At 39.7% G+C, this 27,668-nt stretch overlaps 1 protein-coding gene across 1 annotated transcript in view; it reads left to right on the top strand.

Annotated features, from left to right (window-relative positions):
* The window catches only part of LOC149279012 (formin-like protein 3), a 61,671-nt gene that overhangs the window by 13,948 nt on the left and 20,055 nt on the right, over positions 1–27,668 (top strand). Inside the window, exons 2-4 of the mRNA XM_089501483.1 lie at positions 26,049–26,132; positions 26,542–26,622; positions 27,237–27,313. Coding sequence (XP_089357609.1) covers positions 26,049–26,132; positions 26,542–26,622; positions 27,237–27,313 — 242 coding nt within the window. The remainder of the gene's footprint in view (positions 1–26,048; positions 26,133–26,541; positions 26,623–27,236; positions 27,314–27,668) is intronic.

Genomic DNA, 27,668 nt, shown 5'->3' with positions numbered 1-27,668 from the left:
GCTGATGTCATTCAAGAACATGATAACGAGCATGTGTGATTTTCTGACACTCTTACATAATAATGTTTATGAGTAAATTATTAGCAATATGTATATTTTTTTGTTGTCACGATGAACAGCCCCAGACAGACTGACACAAAGTCAAGAACACACTGATCAAACGTATGCACGCTGTGCGCAGAGACCATTCTCCACCACACTGACTCACAGCAGAACAGCAGGAGTTGTGGTCCCTGAACTGGTAGAGCTAACTCATGGGCTCATTCAGTAAGAGTTCTGGTATTTGACAAACGGCAACAATATAAACAATTTTGTGGGTCACTTGAGATCATCTCAATAATCTGCCAAGGGCAGGAAGCAGGTTAAATAGACCTGACAGGCTAACTCAAGGTGTAACCAGAAGTCTAATGAAAGATCTTGTGGATAAGTAGCGCAAGGATTACATTTTTTTTTGGCCGGTGGCAGGAATGTAGAGATCTGGACTAGAGATTTTAATTTGAAAAAGCTTAATACATAGGCTGTTGTAGGCTCTGTAGAATGACTGACTATACATGAAGTGATGGTTACAATGGTTTCTGTCTACTGGAGTAAAAAACACACAGCCTGGCATGTTTCATCCGATCTCTTTTTAACCCTAGAACACGAAATGCAAAAGTTTCAATTAATTTCAGTAATACTAATGCTATTATTTCTCCTATTTCACTGTAGTACATCGTTTAAGCCCCGGATACAAAAAAACTACCGTAATTTGTTAGCATTTGCAGAAAAGTCTGCTACGTGGTAGTCTTATGTTGATGTCCTCCTGACCGTAGCAAGTGGTAAAAGTTTTGGCGTTTCAGGTCTTTGCCTCTATCTTGGTGACTTTCATTTTATTTCTTTTCTAATCTCTAGGGCATGCAGGAGGGATGGGAAGTAATCTTTGATGGAGGCTTTTATTTCTGTAGGATCTTTACAGACCTTGGACTCATTCATTTTCTGTGTAGGTGTATGGGTTGCATTGAAAGTAGCAACAATGAAGCTGTGTCTTGTTATGGAGTAAAATTGTCCGTTGGGTTTCTTCTGGAAAGCAATTTATCACAGCTCATAAAAATGTAACTACTAGTAAATCAAACAAGGTTTACGTCAGCATGTCATCTATGATAGTAAACGTAAAATCCACACTTTTCCAGACTTTTCGGTCTATAATTTTTTACTTTTTACGTCGATCGGGGTGTATCCCATACTTGTGGCTGGATGTGGAGTGGGGGCTTGCAGCTCTGATCTCAAATTTGCTCTTTGTGGTGCTAACCCTTAGTTGTCCATAAGACAAAAACTAATGGTGCCATATGTAACATATTAACTCCATCTAATAAATAGAAGTCTAACGCAGGCCAGAGGTCCTATGTTTTTGGAACATTACAAACGCACTTTGGAGATGTAGCTATCCATGTCTGTTCTCTTACCCTTTCTCAGACGGTTTATGCCGTTTTTTTCATTTGCTTTGTGTGGTCTTATTAGTTAGCATTCATCGTGCTATGAAGGGGTTCCATGACTTGCAGTCCTCCAACACCCACCCAGTCCCCCTGTGCTTTCCTTACTCCTGACTGTGAAACTTTTCCACCACGGGACTGAAAAGCCTAGAAAGAGGAAACACAGCCATTCCTGTCACGTGGATTCTGGTTTTAGTTCTCTCTGTCCTGCATCGTGGCGTTTCTGAGCGTTGGAGGGTATTTCCCTGGATCCCAAACCACTAAAGCATCATATACTCCTCTGCTGTCACATGAAGCCATCTCATTCTGGATTGGATCTAGAACAATTAACTCTTTAGCTGATTCCGCAAACACCAATGCGTTTCAGAGGTACGAGCTAAAAGCTAATATGGAAAAGCTCTACACAGTCACCGGCACCTTCTCGAGCATCTGCTTTCAAACTACCTAATTAGCGTTAGTATCTAGTAACAAGGTTACTAAAATGCGATCCTTTTCCTGATGATAATGTTTTTGCAGCCTGTTTTTAAATTGCAAATCCAACCTGTAAAATGTACTTCAGTTCCCATGACCTTCACCAGTAAAAAGGCTGCACGTGGGTATGCAGCGAAAGCACGTCTGCTTGCCAAAGTGGAAAATAGGTTGCCACCTCAAATGAAAACTACCTCCGCAAAAATCTGGAACGTATCGGCTTGCCTTGGTCTGTTCATTCTAGTCTTGTCGTACCCCTTGATTGTCTGTATTGTAAGAAACGCTGCGGCAATTGTCAGCGCTATATAAATAAAAGATTATAATAATATGAGGCTGAAAAAGTAAAAAGAAAACTGATAGGGACTGCGTGATGAGCAATTCCTGTGCTAAAAGTGGCACGTTTCATCGGCTGCGCCGCGTTTCCACCTTCCATCAGATTTTCTCTGTACACAAACCCCCAGCGGTTCCGTTTACTGATATTAATGACCAGGAGTTTTGTTATTTGCAACTACGCAGCCTGAAACCATTGGGAAGGGTTTTTCTTAGCGGGATGGAAAGTGTGGGAGTGAAATCATTCAGCAAGCCTCACTTGTTTGAAGAATGACCTCTGTATCAATTTACAATTACACTCTGCTTCAATTTACACAACTTTTCTAATACTTAATCCCTACCCGTACTATAGTTAAATTATACGTCGGGCTACAAGCCCATACAGTGCGAGTTTGTTGGCTTCGGTATATCATTATTAGCATGTCTTCTGTGACATGGGGTGATCAGGCACTATTAATTCAGTTGTTCTAGACAATATCCCGTGGGTTAACGAGGAGGATGGGTACCGGGTGGAATCCAGAGTTTGGGATGAAAGTAACGTTATTCGGTGATCTCTTGTGCTGATGCAAAGAATGTGGTGAAATTATGTACAGCGGGACATTGGAAGAGGATTCTTGCATTTTATCAGCTCAGACAAGGATTTGTTGAGATCTCCTTGTTAACGGCTAGTTTGATGACAGAAACCAGAAATAAATCCCATTCCCTCCTTCACCTTTAGGAATTCTGGAGGGAGTCAAAGCCACTTCACCATCTGAAGAGGAATTAGTTTTCGCTTATCCTCTTAACCCTTCCGGTGCCGGGAGAGAGAGAGACTGTAACCTGAACCAGTGGCCCAGTATTCCTATCCCTCCTATCTCTACCCCTGGCCTTATCGCTCTTTGTTTATCTCTGTCAGCCTTGTGTTTAAAGGTGCTGTACCACTTACACAATACATTAATTGCACTCTGATCTGTTTGTTTGCTTATTCTTTCCTCTGAATGTTTATTCACATAAAACACCCTACCAGGGCCTGCTTTTCAGTCACGAGAGAAGTGTTCCCAGCAAAATAGTACTTGGGTAAATCTTTTTTTTCTGATAAGGGTTTGGACATTCACCAGTACTAGGAATGATGTTCAGGCACTATGATGAGATTAAAGGTACTTCACACATGTTTAGCACTTCCGGTAGATTAATGGATATAGTACAGAAAGCTGTAATTTGGCCCCCTCTTGAGCAATTGTAAATTATCTAATAGAAGGACAACCTGTCTGGATGTTGGGGCTGTATTTAATCTGATTTCTGAGGATAATGGGCATCATAGTCTGTATAAGCCTGTAGTGAAATTATCTCAGAAGATGAACTCGGTGACCCTTTTCAGAGAAATCATCCATATTTCTTAACAAGGTACAGTTATAGGAAGCGGAATGGGATGGAGTTCAGTTCTTACAAACAGTTTTGCAGCCACGGTTGTTAGTAATGGAATGTGTTTGATTATTATTATTATTTATTGTTTTGCTCTGAGTGCTAGCGGTTTTATACATCGTTGTAAGTCACTGGTGTATTCATAAACGCAGAACTTGGTGGGATAATTTTGGTTTCATCACATCATGAATTCTCTGTGCGTTACAAAAGGCCATCCCTGGCTAATTTCTGTTCCAAGAATGGCTGGACGTATAGGTCAATCGGTGAGGTGACTTTCAAGAACCCTCAAAGATTTTATAGAAGTTTTATACAGGGTTATCCATATATATGTTTGGAGCTGAAGCCCACCTGAATTGTTCCTTCTTAATGTGGATTGAAGCCCCGGAGATAACCAAGTCCCTCTGCGGTGAATGCACCTCGCTGTCAAGTACAACACTGTTTAGTTAAAATTTTCATCAATATTTGCCGTTGTGGGTAGCAAAGGATGATGAGAATTTGTAGTTTAGCGGCTGAAGCAGAGCCGCTTGATGTGTGTGCTGAAAAAGGAGTACATTCTTGTGGCTTCATTTATGCATGGAAATTATGTGAAAGTATGATGACTTACAATGACCAGTCTTTTCCACTTCATTTTTCCAAACTTAGATTTTTTTTTCGTGTCTGTATTTGGTCTTTGGCACAGTCTCTCTGCTTTACAATCTGTGAGTACACCTTTAGTCAAGCAGCACTTTTGTACAGATAATCTCAGTGGCCCATATTATATAGCCAGGTAAGGAAACTAGATGGTTTAATTGTGTTATGTTGAGCTGGCCCTGAATAATGCATAGTTAAATAGGTAAGAAAATGTTATATTGGTTATGCATTATGAAGGGCTAGTTTGCCATATTTTATAGTTTTTAATTACTCTTAAAGGGATACTCCAGCACTGTCAGGCGTATGATAGCCAAAAGCCCTCCCCCTATACATTTTACATGGGGTCCCTCTTGCAAATTCAGTAGAGATTTGCATCACTTTTTCGGGGTGTGGAGAAGGGATGGAGCTGCAGGACATAATCTTATTGCTCTACTTGTTTTTCCACTAATCTCGTCCCATAGATGCCTTTAATACCCAAGTGTTGTGTTTAGGAGGAACAGGTCCTATTATACATTGTCCTTCTTTAAGGACATTTGCGGGCTATATGTTAATATGTGTGTAATTGTGTAAATTAAATATTCTTCTAAATGGATTATTAAGTTACATAGAGAGCTATCAATAGTTTTTAAGCACCAGAGGTTCAGTGCTTCTCTGTGAAGACAAAAAGGTGGAAAAGGTGCTGTGTCCTGTAAGGGCCACGGCAGCCACCAGATCCCCCCAATCTTCGTCTTCGGGGTGTGTACTCCCCGGAAGGATATGGACTCCTTCCTTCCCTCCTTAGCCACCAAAGGGGTACAGGAGGACCTGATCTGCTTGTTCCTTTCCTACAAGGGGAAGGACTACTGGAGTCTCTGTCTGAGAGAGGTGGCAGCCCAAAAGCTACCTGACCTGCCTCTCCAAAAAACCCAAATCTCCAGGGGATCAGATTCGTCCTTGACCATTTTTTGTGATTCAAAATTAAAAATACTACACATGCCCTGTGCAAGAAAAAGCGCAAGGTGAAAAAGAAACATTTTAGTGCTTGGGGTAGTGATAGGAAAAACCAAAGTGCATGAAAATGTGGAAGTACATTATGCAAGTGAGCTCACAATCAACATGTTCTCTGAACAGAACTGTGAATTGCGGGCCTTATCTGGGTCCAGCTAAAAACATCTCGATGCATCAAACATTTTTGGCCTTAAGGCCAGAGGACCAAGCTTTCCCCCTTGGCCATCGGTATTATGTCGATAGGTTACGTTGTCTCTGAATCCACGACCTTTACCTAAGCCTTTAATCGCTCCTCCTGAAACGAAAATATCCAATACATTTTTAAACCAGATATCTTTTTAATTAGATAAAAAATAAAAAAAACCTCACACTATTGATACTTAAAGGGAGCTGCAACAGAAGCAAACCACAACAAACAAACAAACAAAAGAGGGCAAGTGATTTCAATGGGGCGAGGAACAATAATGCAAATCCTGACAACAGAAGGTGGCTGCTCCCATTGTATACAAATGAGCCTTGTTTTTAATACACACATCGCTTCTTTTAAATCGTAAATACCTTTTGTACATGGACTTTTTTTTTGCATAAGTGAGCCATTTGTCTTAAGAGTACTCAAAGCACGAGGTTCTCTGTAATTAGCACGTAACAGTGGTGATTCCAGAAGGCAGACACTTTAACCGGAAAAAGTTTCTACCAGCAAGGATTCCAGTTAGGCAAGATTGAAACAAATGCACAGAACTGCAAAAAAAGTCAAATTAAGTCTTCCTCGGTGTCTGCACGGCCAGTAGCTTCTTCTTCCTTGATGTCAGCATTCCTGCTTAAAAAAAGAAATTAAAAAAAGTCTCTCCTGAACCCACGGGACTAGCCTACGTGCCAGAGATTTGAATGTTCCTTTTAGATGGGAGAGGAACATGTGAACTGAAGGGAGGCAATTCCATAATCTGAGCGAGGAGCCTGCCCCAGATATGGAACTGCATAGGATGACATTAAGTGATCGCTCCAATGCACATTTATGGGAGATTACTCCGAGATCAAGCACCTTACAATGTTGGCTGAGGATGGGTCTTATGGTGTCTGATTGTTTTTGCAGACTTATACTTGACTAAAGGGCTTATTTTTTTTTTATATCGGTTGCGATGGTCAATGGAGAATCGCTGCTGTAAAGATCAACGCTGAGCTTATATTTGGCAGAATAAATGCTTTTGGATCCAATATCTATCACACATTTTCACGAATACTACCTTGATTTGGAACATGGGGCGAGGCAATTGCAAAACGGAACATTTATTACGCCTTTGGTAATAATGGTCTTCTGTATGATTTGGTGTGTTGTAGGGCTGAAACAACTAATCGATAATAATCGATAATGAAAATCGTTGTCAACGATTTTCATTATCGATTAATTGAATCGATTTTTATCGATTATAAAAATTATAATCCGACCTCAAACAGAGATCGGATTATAACACTAGAATCCAGATCCCCCACAACGCTGCAGGGGACCTGGATTCCCCTCACTGTCGGCCGGTCTCTCACTTCCGTGTCTCTCCCCCTCCCATACACCCCTCTGACTCCTCCCCCCTCCCATACATCACTCTGCCTCTCTACCCGGCTCCGTTACTGACTTCATAGAAGCCTCAGGGTAAGTGAAGGGCAGTAACGGAGGCTGGCTGTGCGCATCGTTTAGACCCCCACCGGCTGACAGAGGATCATCTTCTCTGTCAGCCGGTGGGGGTCTGCATCGCACAGACAGCCTCCGTTACTCACCTTCACTTACGCTGAGGCTTCTATGAAGCTGCAGTGAAAGTTCCTGTCAGTAACGGAGCCGGGTAGAGAGGCAGAGCGCTGTATGGGAGGGGGGAGGAGTCAGAGGTGTATGGGAGCCACCCTCCCATACACCACTCTGGCTCCTCCCCCTCCCATACGCCACTCTGCCTCTCTACCCGGCTCCCTGGTGTCTTGTGAACCTCCGTGGCTGACAGGAGGCAGAGTGGAGTATGGGAGGGGGGAGGAGGCAGAGTGGAGTATGGGAGGGGGGAGGAGGCAAAGTGATGTATGGGAGGGGGAGGAGCCAAAGTGGTATATGGGAGGGGGAGGAGGCAGAGTGGTGTATGGGAGGGGGAAGGAGGCAGAGTGGAGTATGGGAGGGGCCAAAGTGATGTATGGGAGGGGGAGGAGCCCGAGTGGTGTATGGGAGGGGGAGGAGCCCGAGTGGTGTATGGGAGGGGGGAGGAGCCAGAGTGGTGTATGGGACGGGGAGGAGCCAGAGTGGTGTATGGGAGGGGGAGGAGCCAGAGTGGTGTATCGGAGGGGGAGGAGCCAGAGTGGTGTATGGGAGGGGAGGAGCCAGAGTGGTGTATGGGAGGGGGATGAGCCAGAGTGGTGTATGGGAGGGGGAGGAGCCAGAGTGGTGTATGGGTGAGTTATAGTGGTGTATGAGGGGTATTATGAATTTCAGGGCATATAGGGGGTATAAGGCATATCGATATTAGGCATATCAGGGGGGCATAAAACATATCTGGGGGTAAAAGGTATATCAGGGGGCTCACTGGCATATAAGAGGTATAAGGCATATATGGGGGCAGAGTGGCAAGCTGGGGGTCAGATGTGCATAACCTGGGGCAGTTTGGTAAATAAAAAAAATTTAAACAAGGCTTTTTTCTCATAGTTTTTATTAAATATGAAAAATAGTTAACATATGAATTAATATTTACTAATAACTTTGTATTAAGACCTAGTTTGAGAAACACTGTGTTTGGGTTCTTGTAGCTTTTATTATTATGTCAGTAAAATAAGAAGGTGAATAGAGAGAGGCCATTGTGATAAAGAGATGAAAGTGTAAATTGTACGTTTTTTATTACATTATTTTAAATTGAAAAAAAAATATTTTTTTTTTTATCTGATTAATCGATTAATCGAAAAAATAATCGGCCAACTAATCGATTATTAAAATAATCGTTAGTTGCAGCCCTAGTGTGTTGTGTGGCTTTGGGCCCCTGTGGAATTACCAATGTACCATTACTGTATTAACGGTATTGGTGCCCATATCGCTTCAGCAAAACCAAAGCCATAAAGTGAGGTCCTGCTGCTGTTTTAGTCACGGGTCACATGATTAGTTAGCAAGTAAGCAGAAAAAAGCAGTAAAGAAAATAATCAGGAGGTATTTCTAACTGCAAGCTGCTTCGCTGGAAGCTTATTGTGTCCTTTACAGACTCTTCTCATTTTTGGTACATCCAATTTTTAATGATAGTTTTTTTTTTGTTGATTTGGGAATTAGGTTTAAAATCCCATACAGGGATCAAGGTCTTTCTTTTTGGGGTTTTTTTCCTTTTCTTGTGATGGGTTGTTGTTCTTCATCAGGCAATTATAATGTTCTTCTTTTAGAGCAAAACGTTTATAAACATCCTCTCTGGAACAATCCAAAATGGTCACTTAGGTCCTTCCAGTTGTTCTAACGCACAGGCTGTCTGGCTTTGTTTGATCTTTGGCCAGACTTCTAAGTTGTGAAAAATAATTTTCTTCCAAGTAATATCCTGATTGCTATGGGTAGCTGTGGTTTAGGAAGCATGGCCACTGTATTACCCCCAGGATCTGCCCCAAATGGGGTTCTCCCACCGAACTCACGCAAGAGTTAACACTCTTAACACATGTCATTTGTAACTGTCACGGTTGCCGTTGCCCTAATCCCACAGATAAATGGGTATAAGTACAGTTGTGTAAAGATTTAATGCGCATGCAGATCTTTCTTCTGCATACTTATTCCTACTTAAACCAAAAGTGAATTTCATGTCAAGCCATACTAATGTGAAGTGGGCTTACTGTGAACACCAGTGGGATGTTTATTTCTGTGAAGCTATATAGAGCATGTGGGCTTCCCACTCGTAGGCCATAGCTCATGTAATGAAGATCAAAGCTAATAATACTCATGCCCAATTGCATTTAAACTATACAATCGGCTACCACAATATTTAGGTATGGTAGGTTTTTCCCCTCTACCTTCAGAAACATTTTAAACACTATAAAATCTTTAAATTATTTATAGGGAAACCACTCTTAGTGGCATATTTATATTGGTCCGTACTAATCCTGACAAAGGGCGATTGCTATCACATGTGGTCCCACCAACACCATACATGTTGTTTTGATGTCATCCTATGATCACACTAGCATTACCTCCTTTTCCTCCGATTCGCTCAATGGGCACTGCCACTGGGTTGTAATAGCCAGGCAGTAAGGTCACTTTGTCAGGACTATCCTTACAAATGTAGGACTTTTAGTAGTCCTGGCATCATCATCATGTACCATATGTTACTTTAGGGCTGTTAGAACACTAGGTTTAAGGAATACAATTCAGTTTTTGCAGGTTGTTCTCTAATATTAATTAGATAAATCTGAAGACTTGATGTAGTCCCTTGATTATTTATTTCTAAAATGAATCTGTGTAGTATAAAGAACTAAACACAACACTGCTTTTTATTCCCATTGGCAAATGTAGATTCTCTTTAAAGTTGCTTTGTATCTGTATTTGATCAAATGCGTTGCAGCTTTATGGGCAATGTGGTTTTTTAGTATTAAGAAATCCCCTTTCAGAGCCCCAAATAAAATTGGCATATACAATCTCTATAACTGTGTTTGGTTCATTGACAAATAGGGTAGAGAGTCATTTCTTTCCACCCCCTAAAGACTGAATAGCTCTGCGTTGTGTACCTTTGTTTTTTTATAAAGCACGTCCAGGGTCCACAGTGCTGTAAAACTGACGTGATGACAAGCAAGCTGAAATCCAGCCTTACGTACATTATGTGTGGAAAAAAACATATCATGAGTCTCCAGTACTATGCAGGGTTGCTAAGCCGTCCACTGTTTGGATCGGGATAATGGGACTCGTGGTCCAACAGCATCTATTGATTGCATGCATTAAGAACTGACTTTGCAAAAGTGTTGAGCCCTGTCTTTTGTTAAGTAGTGTTTGGAAAGGGTGTGTAGAACAATTTGAAAGGGGATCTCCAGCTACTCGAGAGTACACACATTCAGGCCCATATTTAAATTAATGAGAGGGATTAGCATACACGTGTTTATTTACCTGGGCACCTTTGGCAGGTGCTGCCCTGCAATATGGCAAATTCATATATTCAAATAATAAATACTTATATGGCACAATTACATAATGCAATGCCCAAGTATCTAGGCCTATTCTACCTTACATAGCGGCCTGGTTATTCCGTTGGTTATTTTAGTCATTGGCTATTTCCATTTTAGCACAAAATACTTGGATGTGTGCTAATGTGGGACTTGACAGGAAATGGCGTGCATTTTTTAATTGTAATTCCCCAGTGTGTGGGTATTATACATTTGCAAAAATAATATAAAATAGCTGTGGTTTTAAAATGTGAACAATTTCCTTTTTAAAGTTTTACTATTTCCACAGAGCTGAAAATATATTGTTATATTAAAATCTATTTCCAATGCATTCAATGTGGTAGCTACTTAATAGAAGCCGCTCCAAAGACATTAATTCAGGGTTTTTACATGTTTCCTGCTAGGCATGTTTGCAGGACATTGGTTGGTTCAGTACTGGAACAATGATATCACCTGGTTTTGGATTTACATCAATGACATCATTTAAGAGAGTTAGGGAGATACTATATAATGAGGCATACTGACCCCAGAACTGCAATAGAGGCTACATTACATCTCTTACGCCCTTTGTTTTTAAAGGGAAAGTTTGAGGTCCGATGCAGACCCATCCTCTAATGTAATAGACCACTATGAAAGAAGTATGCTATATATGCATTAAAAATCTCAACATAACAAACAATATCCTAAGGTACCCATTGTAATGCTACCAGTATTGAATGACCGGACCCTCATGGAGCCTCCAGGAGCATATAACATATTTTGTACTTTGATTGTTCCTACATCAACATACACAAAGTCCAAAAAGCTATTTTTTATTAATTAATTGAAAATATCCAAAACAAAATAATGGTGGTAATTCAAATAGTTAACTGCACCTTCTAAAGAAGCCAGAGTCCCTCTGTACTAGAAATATATATTCTTTTTTTTTGAACCAGGTTGCTTCCATTTACTAAAGCACACCTATCTCAGTGGAACGCAACCCAAATCAGATCTCTAACCAGCAGGGCTCCATTAACCTGCTTGAACTGCAGGGATATAGCACATCACCCCGCTTCCAAGAACTTCAGGATTATGGAAAAAAAAAAAAGAAAACGCTATAATCACATAAACTAAAACTACATCTGATGATCCAAAAAACCTGATTATTCCTACATACACTCGGCCAGTAAGGTTACATCATCTGCCACCGGGTCCAGGGCTAGGTAGTGTGCAGGATCGCTAGTGCTACTTGGTAATGCAGGCCGGCAGTATGTACACATCTGGGATAACTGATTATCTTAATAACCAAAAAACCTTAGTAAGAAGCATTACAGCAATATATCCGAGGGGTTCTCTTTTGAATACATGTTATGAAATAGGGGGCATAACAAAAGGTCTTTATTCTATGCTGTTACTTGAGGATGCTTCATGTCTCTCAATATAAGACAGTGGGCTGTTGTGTCCCAAAGACTTTCAGTAAAACAAACTTTCTTGGTAATGACTACAGAGGTCTCAGGTCAGACCATCATTAACCTTGGGGTCTATGACTTATATTATTGTTTGGAGGAGGGTGTACTGTCGTATTCTTCAAAGAAATGCAATAAAGTGAGTCACCGCCTCATGCTTTGCCAAGGCACATTTGTGAATTTGTTGGATATAAAAGCCTTTACTGTACGTTGAGTAAGAGTGATAGTGTCGAAAAAAGTAAGGGGAACCCCCAAAATGTGTTGACTTTTTCACCCTGTTTGACACTGCGGGTTGTTCACTAACCCAGGAGTCTGCAGGAGAGCTAAGAGTTATTTCACTCATACGCATTGGGCATTAGAAATATGTTATTGAACAAACCTGGGTACTTTTCTCCTGCATAGTGCATATTTAAATTGGTGAGATGAATCGAGACTCAAGTTCCCCACATTAACCATAAACTTTAAAGGGCCAGCTCAGCCCTTCTTGCAGAAGACGCTCCTTGGTGTTGGCCCTTCATAATGCACCTCGTATGCAATAATAGCTGCTTGGTGATGTTCCAAGAGAGTGTGGAGCCAGGGTATTGTGGCTCTTCTCTTCATTTCTGTGAATTCTAATAAGGAAAATGGAAACAGAAATATTGGCTCTTTTTTATTAAACTTTCATAGAAAAATATCACTTTTGACCTAAAGAATCCTTGCTGTTCCAGGTTTAATAAATTGGGTCAGCATATTCATATCTACTGCACAATATATGTGTTAAATCCGATGTTTGGCTTCCTTATTACTGTCTGCATCAGAGAGCAGAGCGAAGCTCCCACAAATGATGGCCAAGTTTTAAGAAAGCTATCTAAACTGGGAACACTGTAATCATCTGTCTCGGGCTTTGCCCTCCTGTGTGAGCCGCTTCAGCCAAGGTTTAATTAACATTCAAGCCTAGCTGTTGGGATTGGCTCCAAAACCATTTGGGACACATTAGCATCAAGTGTGGGCTGCTCACAGGGAAGGTATGCGCTGGCTTTTCTTTTCCACCTCTGTGGGATTGGATCCACTATTCCTAGTAACCCAACCCAGGGGGCTGTTAACTTCAGTTTGCGGTTATATACCTACATTCACAACTCTAGGGAAAATTAAAGCGGATCAAACAGTGTAAATGGTCTGTTGGTTGCTATGGCGATTGTACCACTTTTAATAATTTACACCAGAAAGTCTCTCTGTTTAGTAAACACCAGTATTTTCAAAGTCGCATACAAGGTCCTGGAAAACATACCTTCTAAAATGTTATAAGAAATTATATTTTAGCTCCATCTAGCCCTTTTAAAAAAAAAAAAAAAAAGTTCAGATGAGACAGCAGCTTTTGAAGCTTTCTTCTAAAATTGCATATCGTGCTTCAAAAAATGTAAATAAACATGTTCTACCCTGACAAGTGCAATTTTTCATTGTCGGGTAATGAAAACGGTTAAGCCCAGCAGGATTGTACCACTGCCTTCTGTCTGCCTTGCAACGTCAGCACCTAATTCACTTCATTAGCTGCCTCCAACCTTCTGCATCATCTAGGAAACCAGACGCTGCCATCCCATTTTAGACCACAATATAATGGATTTCCTGTTTCCTCTTCAGTGGGCTTGGTTCTGCTTCTCTGGATTTTTTTTCTAGGGTGAGTGAGGCTGACGGATGAGAGTTTATCCTGTGGCCTTTTCAATAGGTGGAAAAAACAACCTCAAGCCAAAGCAATCCTCTTGTTGAACTAGCCGAGCGGAGGAATCTAATATTCATTGGATACTTGGGTGTGGTTATAACTCTTTCATCTTCAGACAAACCCATAATTTGAGTCCTGCCTGTCACTCGTCCAGAATGGAACATGGTTTCTCTGACTCCCCTAACATGGTACAATTCTATACCTCCTCCTTACTCTCACATATCATATGAAACGGGGCGTAAGTGTGAGGGCCTACTACTAACACCAAAATATATATATATTTACTCTTTATTTTTGTTCCTCATGGGTCACAAAAGCTTATTATTATTATTATTATTATTATTATTATTATTACTTTGTGTTGGCCCAATAAAAGCTATCGACTTAAGACTCGATCCAAAGTAAAGAGGAAGAACCTGGGCTGCATCTCAGCAGTCCAATGGTTGAACCTCTGGTATACTAATCTCAATTACCTATGAGATTTGGGCATGACATGCACCCAAGGTGCTCTTTCATAAAAAAGGTTTCATAATTTGCCAACACGTTGGTTAGTACGGTGCATATGTGATATTACTCATTCTAAAATATGACACTTTCTTTACATGTCCTCTGACTGTTCTGAGAGTTCAAAGAGTCAGTGGGATTATAGAGCTGGAGATGTCATCATGTAACTGCATGATATTCCCTGATCCTCAGCTGGTTAGCACTGAAGATGTATGGTGACATTTATTCACCAATTTGCCTCATGAGAAGGGAAACCATTCCATTAAAATATTTGTAAAGAACACTTTAAGGATGAACAAGGGATGTATCCTTGATGCATTGTGTTTAGGAGAAAACTCACACAAAAGGGTCTTAAAGCTATTGCGACTCCACCACTGTCACCGTTTTGTGTTGAATGTTCTTTATACATACCCACAATGTGTGTATTGGTCAGATCATCTCCCAACGACCATTCTCCTTTCCCTATATATCCCTCCAACATAAGGCAACATTTTATATACTCTACCAGTTATCACTGGTACAATCCCTCTTGTCATTGTAACAGATTATCCCCAGACTCTATTCTCAAACCATTACATATTATATTTACAATGTTTCTTTTCATTCAAGTCTCATTTAGAAAGTTCACACAAAAAGAAAGGTTGGAATGCAGCACTCAGTAGTGAGATGGTGCACGAGCCAGGGTACCATCAAGGCTTAAGAAAGACCTGTGTGTCGAAACGTTGCCTGCGTGAAATAAACTCACCTTATCATTTGAGTGCTGAGCCTCTGCTTCTTTATTTTGGATTCATTTAGAAAGTTGTCTTTGTTATATTGCTTTTGTTGGACTGGTGCTCTTTCGTTCATAAGATTACTACATAGAATTTGACAGCTGATAAGAACCATTTGGTCCATCTAGTCTGCCAGTTTATTGTGATGTAAAGACTCAGACCTTTATCAGTCCTTGGTCTTGTCTTGTCAGATTCAGGATAGCTTTATGTCTATCCCATGCTTAAGAGGTATTAGCCTCTACCACTTCGGCTGGGAGACTTTTCTATTTCTTTACTACTCGCTCAGTAAATTAAAACTTCCTTGCATTACATCTAAACCTCTCACCATCTAGTTTTAGATTAGGACCACTTGTTTCAACATTTATCCTCCCTTGAAATAAACTGCCCTCCATTGATGTATTTAAATGTTCCCATCACACCTCCTCTATCTCTTCTCTCCTCCAAGATAAGCTGATTGGGATCCCTCAGTGATTCCTGATCATTTGCATTATATGTTTGAGGCACCCTATATGGAACAGCACCTTTTTAATCTGTGTATATTGTCATGGCCAGGGGGACAACGGTTTACCGAGGCTTTTTATGTAAAATTGTAAACTATTTATAGCTATGCAACTATGCAGGGTATTTAGACAAATAAGGATGTGTTTTATTTACACAATGAAATATATTCATTTTACATACATGGAATTTTGACTATTAGGGCTCCAGCACTTTTAGAGAAGTCCTAGAAACCGCTTTGCCAGATCTATACACGCCTTGAGTTTTTAATTTATTACTCAGACGTGATCGGCTTGCGCCAGCCTGCTTATGTGTCATCCTCACCAACCATTGATTTTAGTGTGGTTGCTGCTGAGAGATGTGGTTTGAGTTAAGGCTACATTTCATATTCTTGATCACACAAATTCTGTTATTGGTATAAAATCTATGTGGATTGAATAGGATACTCCACAAGGGAGTTTACCGTACTGAGCAGTTCTTGGAAGCAGATATGTTCTATATGTTATCCACATTGTGTATGGCAGTGGCCACATAGCTTGTTGTTGTTCTTCTGCTCCTCTCAGAATTCAGTTTCATCTTTAGCAGCTGGATCTTCTGGGGAAATCCTGTGGAAAACCCAAACATTTTTCTTTGAACATTAAGGAGGGTGTTATACGCAGTAATGCCGTTTATCATTGAAGAAAACAACCTGATTTTGTTTCATTTTGTCTTAATGAACTTACATTATCTGTACACCTGGAGGCTTGCCTTTGTAGGAAGTCATGTGATTTTCACTGTTCAAACAACACACCGAGCTGACTGTTATGGCAGTGTTGATGAAGTCACACTTATCCAAAGCAGCTCTTTCCTAAATAGACTCTCATGAGTCATACTGTAAGTCAGAGTGATCGGGACTGAGCCATTCCATTGTTCACAATGTCAATATGATAAGGAGTCTAGTAAATTAGGCTAAAATGACAAAGCTAGAAAAAAGAAAATGGCACAATATTTTTGAAAACATATTATAAACAAAAATGTTGGGTTCTGCATCCATGCTTTGCTGTAGGCCAACACTAGGCTTTCTCAAACATGCTCGAAAACATAATCTAGGGTCTCAGCAATACACAGCAGTGCATTAAGTACTTATTGTAGACATAACTAAAATACATTGTGACAAATTACTGCACATTGCTCTACTATCCTCCCTGATACTCAGAAGGGTTAATTATATACAAGGAACATGTGCTGTAATAGACACCAATTATAAGCCATTTAACACAGATCCAATAATTGTTTTCAGATTGCCTGGTATTTATATGTGTCCTTATAGATGGAGACAGTCAGGTTTTTTATTGTACAAAGATATAATAACAAGCCAGTTGGGTAATTTTTGTAAATGGTGTTTTTCTTTTTTTTGGTTGTGGTTACATTTGTCACTTTTATATGTATTTTATAATGAAATGTACATGTAGCCCAATGTTGTGTAACTACCATGGTAGTTACCGATTTTAACAGGCCGTCACAATAACTCATGAGAAGTAGGGTCACCACCTCCTGATGACTTAGCCATTAACACATCTTTCTTACTTGGTCTTAGAAAAAAGTGGCGACATTCCAAAAACTTAGAATGCCATAATCGCCATAGTCAATAGGAACTGAAAAATCCAGCCAGCTAAAGAAAAACTAACCATGAATGTGATGTGCTTCTGAAAGTTATTACACGCTACTATAAAGAAATTCTCATAAGTAGAGCAAATATTATTATATCTATTTTATTTTTGCCCAGGGGCCAGGATTCACCTCAGGTGGCATGATTAGTAAATTGTCTGCTGGAAATACATCTGGTAAAGATTGTAGGAATCTGCAATGAATTTAATTGTCCTGAGAAAATCTGGGAGGACTGGAGATCCTTTTATTGTGGAGCTCGTCTGGGTTACTTACAGCAAAACTCCATGTATAGCCTTGGCTTTTCAAGCAATTGGACCCCTTTTAAGATTTTTGGTAGTCACAGCTGGTGGTTAGTATGTATCCCCTGCAGTACAAATAGCTGGTGCGCCGGGAACGATATAGAGGAGCTCTTGATTAATCCCATATGTAGAAAAAAAAACATTCAGCTATCGCATGCATTGAGGTGCATATAATGGCTGGGGTGTCCCCAGGAAGAGCCAGTAAAGTTTAGTTTCAATCACTTAAGAGAACAATTGCACAAACCTTACTTTTCATATAAGTAAAGTATGGCTTAAGAGTTTGATTAAAAACAAAACAAAAAACCTGCTAATCCCTTCCTGTTGTGTGCTTTTCCCCCTCCCCTTGCCCGTGTCTACTGAAGGCATGAAGTGTACTTAAGTATGCCTTCAAATCAACCAATCGCAGTCTTCAGCCGGCACACATAAAATTTGCTGCCACAGCTCCCGCGTGACAGCAATCTAATTTTCTAACTTCTAAACAACTGAACACGTTCAGGGTGCTAGACTGTCCCTTTTTAAAATATTAATATATTATATGGAAGATGGTATGCGTGTAACATTTTGTATCTCCAGAAACCTCTAATTTCATAACAAGCGTACATAGTGTTCTGCAGATTTTGGATAACCATCTTCCCACTGTTTTCTGCTGGACTGAAGCAACCAGCTGAAGGATGAATCAGCCGCCCCTCCCTTCCACGAGGAAACCGTATTCTTCGGGCACAGAGAGCCACGCGGGGTGTCTCTGCCATCCCCGATGCTGCCGTAACCCGCACATTAAGGACTGCCATTGGGGTTTGTCAGTGGTAGTGTCTGTTACTGCTACTTTCTCCTATTATGGAATTGTGTGTACTTCACACAAGACTAAAGTTTAGCAATCCCAGCAGGCCTACTTATTATTGAAAAAAATGATTTCTTAACTTACTACGTTTTAAAAGCACTGCATCATATCCCATTCCACCCTTGCTTCTGGGGTCAATTATGACCCAGCGGTGCTCTATCAGTAACGTTGGCCTGCAAAATGCATTAGGACAAAAGGATTGTGCTTAACCCATTAACTATAGTACAGTGCAGAATAGGCAGACATTTACCCATCTTGAATTCCTGCACCAGTTGTAAGCCAATTTTACAATTATTGGGAAAAAAGTTTGCAATCACAAGTTATATGCTTGCAGGACATAGTATTCAGCATGTTCAAGACAGGTTGTGTTTGTGCAGATCTCTTGAAACAGCTGAACATTTACAAATGTAAGAAAATGGACAAAACAGTGCCCGTTAGGTGATACTTTTTTTTTTTTTTGGCATGTTCATGCCTACACAAAGTACGCTTGCAAAGCTATTTATAATATATATATATATATATATATATATATATATATATATATATATATATTTTTTTTTTTAATTAATCAGAAGCTTGGAATTCCAGAGGTTTTGTTTTAATCATTCACATATGCACATGTATACAAACAAGCTAAAGGAAATGGTTCCATTGTGTTCAGTGGCCTCTGAGGATATAACAAATTATTATTATTTTGCACATGAGCGGGTACAGCAGAATAGAGGAGGAAGGATGTGTGTCTGTAGGATTTTGCTATTTTTAACCCCTTAAATTATATTCAGAGACAGAATTTCTTCCCCATAGGAATAAGAATCAACGACCAGCTTCTCTCATTGTTTAACTACGCTTCTCATGATCCAGTGATGCTGGGATCAGTAATCGAACAGGTGGAGAGCCGCAACCTGCTTGGTTTAAGTTAAGCTGCTTTTCTTGTACCCAGTTAAGCAGAAAGTACACCATAGTGCTAGTTAAATTGTTACCTTGGGTAGGAAATCTCAGAAAACATAAACTGTATGGGATTGTGGCTAAGATAAAAAAAAAAATAGTCTAACAAAAATGTAAACAAATTGCCATAATTAGGTCATTAGAGTTAAAGCATAAAGCAGCAAGCTCCATGTATAATGTGTTTCATGCTAGTAGTAATTGTAGTTATTGAGTCATAAAAATGTTTCTTGGTAAAACACAATCTGGTCCATTTCTAAATACATAGACATTAATATGTTGGTTCTCCCTTTGGCCCTATAATCACTTCCACTCTTCTGGGAAGGTTTTCCACAAGATCTTGGAGTGTTTTTGTGGGAATTTCTGCCCAATCATCCAGTAGAGAATTTGTGAGGTTAGGCAATGATGTTGGATGAGAAGGCCTGACTTCCAATCTCTGTTACAGTTCATCCAAAGGTGTTCGATGGGGTTGAGGTCAGGGCTCTGTGCGGAACAGTCACGTTCTTCCACATCAAACTCCTTCAACCATGCTGGAATAGAAAAGGGCCTTCCCCAAACTGTTCCCACTAGGTTGGAAGCATACAATTGTCTCAAATGTCTTGGTATGGTGATTATAACTACATCCTGGCTTGCAGAAAATCACCCAGTCACAGCAGCAAGGCAAGTCTGTAATGGCCTTGGTCCCCCTAATAGTTACATAGAGTTTCAAAGGAAACACACACTCAGTTGCTTGAATTATGGGTGTATTAGTGCCAATATTATTTATTAAGCAATCATGTGCCTGAGCTTTGGAACAGATGGGGGTACCGGCCTCCGCCAACGCACCAACTCTCAAGCAATGGCAAAAGTGTTTGCTTTTAATCTTTATAGTTTATTGCACTGGCCGTCAGCAGCCCAGGTGGATGCACAAAGCACCCAGCAGATTAATTTACAAGAAGATGGTAGTATTGCTCCCTTCACATTCTGTTATTAACGGTTACTTTGGAAATACAGGGAAATACCAAAAATCTTTAACTTGGAGCAGTCTGGGAGGCAATAACTCACCGCTTCCATACTAAAAGGGGTTCATTTCCAGCCTTACAGACAATGTGCTCCGCATGGCAAATTCCCAGTGTCTGTATTGTTTTAATGCATTTAATGCTGCACATAATGGTAATTGTTATAGGAAGCCTATTGCAGTATTACATCAGTGAGATCTGATTAACAGCAAGTGACCTTCCCTGCTTTCCCATTCTGCTGGATGTATTCTAGAATCCTGTAACATATGTAACGAGTGCTCTGTACGCATTCAGTATTTACATTACAACAGCCATCGACTGGCACATATAAGATCAGGCAAGGATAACTGTGCAGTACAAAATGTTTAATGGTATTTATCAAATACACAATGACTTACAATGGGATGAAAGTATATATGTATATATAATAGATACATCATATTTAGAGCTTTAGCGATCACTGCTTCACAGAAATACTTAATGGTTTCTAAGGGATCCCTTTGACCATGGGGGGGGTTGATGCACTTGTAAGATAGAAAGATGCTTGTAATGAATCTATATGTCTAAGACCTTTTCTATAGGTTAAATCTATAGAATAGACTACATTTCCCATCAGGCTTTGGTCATACAGAGTGAGCTGCTGTGTTAGAGAGTAAAGGAGCCCCAGTGTGTGCTTTTAGCGTGCCATGTCTGATCAGTTCCCGGTGTTCTGTATTATATCTTCCTCTGTGACACTTCACTGTGCTACACCATTTCCCACTCGCAAATAATATCCTGCAAACTCACCAGGAATCTTTTCACTTTTCAAAGGATGTCAGCGAGTCCTTACTCGTGTTTGTAAAGCTCCTACATGTATTATACCGCTGCACACTGGAGAATCTGGGTATTAGCGTTTGGGGCACCTTGCATCATCTCCAATTTAACATAAATTCCTCTTGTTTTCAGGCTGTTGGCGTCCATCAGTGCCTGGAGTTGCACGGCGCTGTTAATGCGTAAACAATACTGGGTTATGAACCTTAGCATAAATGTGTAGACATTGATCCATTACAGGAAGAACATGCTTACACGAAAAGGTTTTTACAGGTTTATCAGATTGTGCAGAGACTCTGTAGCAAACAATTGTGCAAAAGACATATTCAGTTTTATTTATATAAAAAACCCAAAACCCAGTACTAATGAAAGCTCTAAAAGCGAGCTTCTTACTAGAGCATCAAATTAGCAGGAACATCACATTGGTTGCTCCAATTTGTAAAACCCTTTTTATTACTCTTTATAAATAACCCCCATTATCTCTTTCCCCACCTCCGCTTAGAGTTATGCCGTGTTAGCCACGGAAAGCAAATGGGCAAATTTGGATATCTGTGATTGGCTAACTAAATTGTCATAGACTGCATTCTTTTGAGTCTACTTAGGTGCCTATGCCCGAACAAGTGACCCAAGTAATCTTAAAAGGTGGCAATCTATTGCAATTCATTTTGCCAATTAGGGAATCACATCTTGCTTGGAATTGCTATTTTTGGGGGTCTTTAGTTCCGTTCGGCGTGTGTAGTTCAGCATTCAAGACTAAAGACTGGAATAAATGTCAAATATTCTGCCAGAGAGAACATGAGTCTGACGTTGCATTGTTCCATGTCTACATGTCTTGGAGAAAGACCTATGAACATGTCCGATGCCCATTTTTACTTGCGTTTCATACAATTTTGCTGGTTCTCAGCCTGCAGCCTTTTGTGAAACCAAGGCAAAACAATAACTGCTTATGAGGTGTATCCTACTTTTTGATTAAAACCATCTATTTCAGAGAAATGCCTTTTGCTACACCACAGCACTTAATTAGTTAACAGGAAAAATAACAAAAAGGTTTGACCAATACACCCACACTATTCTAAAAAGCCTAGTTTCCAGGCCAAATCTAGTTGAAGTGTCCATTTTGTGAGGTCATTTGTTACATGTTTTATTTTTATTTTTTTTGCCCTCTTTTTGTGCTATTTTAGGTGTCCCAGAAGTGCAGTAGGAGTGGTTTTTTTTCCATTTTATTTGTTTATTTGGTTTATTATTGTGGGGTAATTGCATGCTGACCCATGTACGCATTAAACTCTTTCAATCCCCAAAACGTCTCTTTTTAGATGTCTTTTTTTTTATTTTTTTTTATGCGACTCAGTGCTGCCATATCCTTTTATCTCCAGGCAGACAGTGGTACTTCATTACTCCAAGCCTCCATGGCTGTGTTTACAAACTTTGTGCTAGAATGGAAGGAGAAAAAAAAAACCCACAAAAAATTCCAGAATAAGGGAAGAGGCAGCAGCCAAACCTGCACAGAGAGGGGCTTGTGATTTCTGAAAACATTGCACCCTCAGCGACGGGCCAGCTGGCTCCTGTTAAAGCACTCGGTCTGAAAATAACTCATTGTCTGTAGGCTAGCTACTGCAAAAGGGGCACTTTTCAGGGGTGGGAGGTTGAAGGTGGATGGGAGATTTTGGAATTTGAGATGTGTGTGTGTGTGTGTGTGTGTGTGTATATGTGTTCTGACTGCCGGGAAGGGAGAGGTGGGCCATGCTGGGAGCTTGGACAGATGTGCTCCAGTGTAGCAGGAGAGCACATAAGTAAAGCCAGCCACCTCCCCCATATAATAACCCCTGCTCTTCTTTCTTCATTACATTAGGAGAACTCCTATGGCTTTTCGATCTATCAAAAGTGCACCTTTTAACATTCCAGCAAGCAAACACGCTTAATACCCGCTCTTTAAAATATATCCTGCTCAGTGTGTTGCAGGAACGATGCAGCACATTAAGTCTGAGCTTCACTAAATCTGCCCGTAATGAGATCCTTTGGAGAACAAAATCTCGAAATTGCCAAATTCTGCCAAAGAACGTGCTCGAGAAACTGTGTTGCAAAGGCTGGTTGTGTGAAGGGTAGGCTTGCCTTAAAGGAAGAGATTTGATTTGGGTACTCGAGGCTTGAGCCCAAACGGTTAATAATGCCTTTACATAGGGGAAATCGGCACAAAGGCACAGTGTTTGCACTAAGGCAGAGCCGCAGCAGGTAACAGTTCATTAATTGTTAGCTGAGCCTTATAGACTCACTGCCTGCTTTTCATTACACTGGCACTTAGGTACTTGGTAGCCAAAAAATGCCTTTGTTCCAATGAGGAAGATCAAATAAGATCGAAAATAGTCCCATGTCCATATAATCTAATTGGAAGTGTCCGCAATCCTCATTTTAAGGGTTGCTTCTCTGTAAATCTAGATTTTACATGATTTAGGTTAGAGTATTCCCAAGGCATCCCTGTGTTCTGTTGAGTATTTCTTATGTGAAACACTCTGCAAGGCTGTTAATTTTTGTATTCTCTTTGTATTCTCCAGCACATCTGGAGTTGTCGATGGGTCCCATACCTAGCTGCTGGGATAGAATGCATGTATTCCAAATGATTGTGCATGCATTCACAGCCTGCGGCTTGGTGGTACTACTTGACTAATCTAGTCTGCTTTAATGATCAATTAGAAGAAAACAACAATTGTTCCTAAGAATGGCTGGTTTCTATTTCCTGAGATATATTTATCTCTGGTAAATTTAAAAGAAGTTTTCACATAGACGGACAATATGAAGATTAAATTCACTATGAAATTTTTAACATCGGTTAGAATTTAGATCAAGGCTTAATATTGATGCAGTAGTCTTGGTTAATTAACCATGAAGGTATGGATGCTGTGTGATCTATTCGGTAAAGTGATACCGGGGAGACGAAGAAAGAAGAAAGAACAAAAAGACTCTAGGGAAGAAAAGGAGTTGCTGGAAAGAAGACAGGGGCACAGATATGTGTGAGAGCGTGAGTACGAGTGAGTTTGTGAGTGAGATTGTGGGTGTTTTTTACATTTTAAAGTGTGTGTAGGGGGTTCCTAATATGAACGCTCCTGCCAGAAAGTTACTATCTACACGGGCTATAAGTGTGTGGGAAGCAGTGGGCTGTTTTTCACAAGGGCAGACAGCATACCCAGTGATTATCGGTGATCACACTAAACTACGTTTCTGTTTTTGTGTGTTGGGAGTATCCCTGTCCGGCACAAAGGAAGGAAGCGGAAAACTGATTCAGAAGATCCAAAATGAGCCAAGGGTAACATTAAATGCAGAATATTGCATTTAAATGTGAATATGCAGAATACTTGCATGTTAGCTTCATCCACAGCTATTGTGGTAATCCTTTTGATGCACTAGTTTATATTTCATATCCTCCAATAAAAAAAAGCAAATGTACTCTGTATTTATATATTCTGTGGTGTGCCTGACATCGCAATATGTGTGTGGCTTTTCTTATTTATTTTAAATGTATTATTTGAACCCCGTGGCCAGCCAGGCATGTTGGTGTTGTAATATTTTGGATTACGTTTCCCTATTGGATGGTGGGCTATGGAATTGAAAGTTCTGAACATGTCTCGTTGCCTGGCTCCGGTTTGGTTAATATTTTGTTAGTGAGTTTGTGTATGTTCACTGCAAAGGAACACATCTTTATCTGAACACTATGCTTTGGTAGAGTGCTGCGTACGCAGTTATCACAGTTTGTCCCTAAACTTCTCTTCATCTACAATCTCCATTCGTTTTTTCACCGCTGAAATATTGTATTGGTTGTAGTTTGCAAACTGTTTTACCTGTAGATTTTGCTGAAACATTCTTGGTCGCCTTTTCCCTTAGGTTGGAAAATTGAAGCATTCCACCGGTTTGCTTGAGCGACTTCGCCACTTGTACCGGATTTTACCAGACCTGCTCAATAGACATAAACCCAGAACTAATTGACATGTCTTACTAAAGTTGCTAATATGTTAAACGGGAATGCGCATCGAAACGTTTTTTCAGTTATCACTTAAAAAAGTTGCACGATTTTAAAAGCTTTTCATTTATTTTTTTAAACATGGTTTTCACATAATATAATATTGTTGACAACAGTATGTTTCATACCCATGTGTGCTTTATCTCAGTTTAACCCACTCTGCTGGTAGGAGCTAATAGGAGCCACGTATGTGGCCTTTGACAGTGAGATTGCTTTCCCTCTCTGCTCCACTGTGATCGCGAGAGAGGCAAAGATTAATTTATTTGAATAAACAAGGTCAACTTTACTCTGGTAAATCATTTTCTGGAAAGGCTTTGGACACTTAGACATACTAGAAATCAAGCTTTTAATGCAATCATTCAGGATTAGGCATCATCCTATTATCTACTATTTTTACTTATTTGTCACATTTAAATGTTTCTGATCATCCAACTGATTGTAATAGTTAACACAATGCAATATTTAAATGGTCATTTATTTATTGAAGGTAAGAAGTAATGAAACACTATCACTCATGTGAAAAAGTAATTACCTTACTAAACCCTATAACTGGTTGTACCACCCTTGGCGGCAACAACTGCAAATGTTTGCGAAAATTGGCAATGAAGCTTTTAGATTGCTGTGGAGGATTTTCAAGCATGAACTGCCTTTTTTAAGGTAATTTCATAGCATCTCAAGTCAAGACTTTGACTAGGCCACTCCAAATTCTTCATTTTAATTCTTTACAGCCATTTAAAGGTGGACTTTCTTGTGTGCTTTAGATCATTGTGATCTAAAGCTCGAGAGCAGTTGGGTTATGCAGCAGGACAAATTGAAGGGTGGACATTTTGCTTCAGCATTTTCCGATAGAGAGGGAAATTTATGGTTCCATCACTTATGGCAAGTCGCCCAAGTCCTGAAGCAAGCAAAGCTGCCCCGGACCATCATACTACCACCACGGTGTTTGACTGTTGGTATGCTGTTCCTATTGTGATGGTTTGATCATCTGAAACATTTATGTGTGACTAATATGCAAAAATAGGGAAATCAGGAATGGGGCAAATACTTTTTCACAGCACTGTATAATATTGTTAATGTTGAGCATTGTGCTTTTAATTCTGTTCAATTATTTGCTATGTGTATATATATATATATATATATATAATTTTTTCCTATTATTTTTCCTTCTCAGAGCTCCATGAACCTCCCTCCAGACAAGGCCAGACTTCTGCGACAATATGACAATGAGAAGAAATGGGATCTTATCTGTGACCAGGTAAAGAACACTTAATGTGAGCCTTTTTGGCTGTTAAGGGTTAACCGGCTCTCCAGTCACTACAGTAGAAACCGGGCAAAAATAGTTATCTTTTGCAAAAGTATGGGTTCGAGCTGGTATTTATGGAACCAGGGTGCTGAAAAGTGCTACTTTACAGTGACTATTTGCCAATGCAGAGTAACAGATTTGAAATGGTTTTGCTGAATTTCAGAGAATTTGGAAAACACAGCATTATATTATACCTTTTTGTTGAAACATTTGGTTTAAAAAAGGTTCCACTGTAATCTTTTACAGAATGTGATAGTTGAGGAAATGAATCCCTGATCCATGATCACCAACATTACTTTGTATTGGTAGCTGCAATTTATTTAGTTTATTCTTACTGTGGTTTTCTTTTTTCTTCCAAAAGGAACGGTTTCAAGTTAAAAATCCTCCACACACCTATATCCTTAAACTTCAGTCCTTTCTAGACCCGGGAGTTACACGGAAGGTAATGTAGTATTTGTTTTATCTTCTGGATCTCAAAAACCCTTTGTTTTTATGTGATTTTTGAATATTCTCACTGCTTCCGTTACTTGCACACAATGCCCAGAACTTGTCACTTAGTTTTATATTAATGGTGGCTGAAGGTCATGAGAATAGTAAAAACAATGAGAAGTACTGGTCAACCGCTTTAAGACTCTATTGGTACATTTTTGTTTAGTAACTGATATGATTACTTACTTTTTGGTACCTCCTGTATTACATTACCCTTGCTGAGTTTCTTATGAGCTGTTTAAAGAATGCAAGAACGAAAATTTTTAGTATTGGTTTTATGTTATTTTACACTGAAATGTATTAAACCTGCATACGTATTGTTTTAAATTATTTTTGTTTTCAAATTTTTTGTATTATTATTATTATAAATCATGCTTCTCCACTAATAAACAGCCCAATACTCAGAGGATGCTGGCAGTTGGATGTCATTAAAATAGTAGAATCAAGAATATACAAAAATTAACTTATTTATTCTCTGAAAACTTTATCCCTTCAAAACGAGAGTAGAAATAAAACAGGATGATAAGTATATTAGTGTTAACAGAGTCATTTTATGTCATGTTTTAGAAGTTCAGAAGAAGGGTTCAAGAAAGTACTAAAGTTCTTCGTGAGCTAGAAATCTCTCTCCGGACTAATCATATTGGGTGAGTACCAAAGAATTCTAGAAATTGGTTTGTTTATCTTAAATGAAAAACAATGTGCAACTTGCCTCCATATTTTAATATGCCTTTTAAACTACACAAATGTCTTTTTTTTGTAAACAAAGTGTTATATAGAACATTGGCCAAAGGAACCATGTCTGATTTTAACATCATTCACTGCGCCACAAAACATGGACTCCAAAGACGCACGTGAGGTTGCACTGAGTAACATTAATGAGGTGGCATAATTACAGCAACGTATTGGGTATATTCAAAGACATGGGGCCCTCAGTGATGTTTTTTTTTTTATTTAAGACATGATTATAAGTTTAAGAAAAAGTTGCATTATAGTTGTGAC

The sequence above is a fragment of the Sceloporus occidentalis genome, unplaced genomic scaffold (genome assembly GCF_023333645.1).
Source record: "Sceloporus occidentalis isolate IW3139 unplaced genomic scaffold, rSceOcc1.0.p SCAF_175, whole genome shotgun sequence".
In the NCBI taxonomy this organism is placed as follows: Eukaryota; Metazoa; Chordata; class Lepidosauria; order Squamata; family Phrynosomatidae; genus Sceloporus; species Sceloporus occidentalis.
The sequence above is the reverse complement of the archived record's forward strand: the minus strand, read 5'-3'. Positions and strand labels throughout refer to the sequence as shown.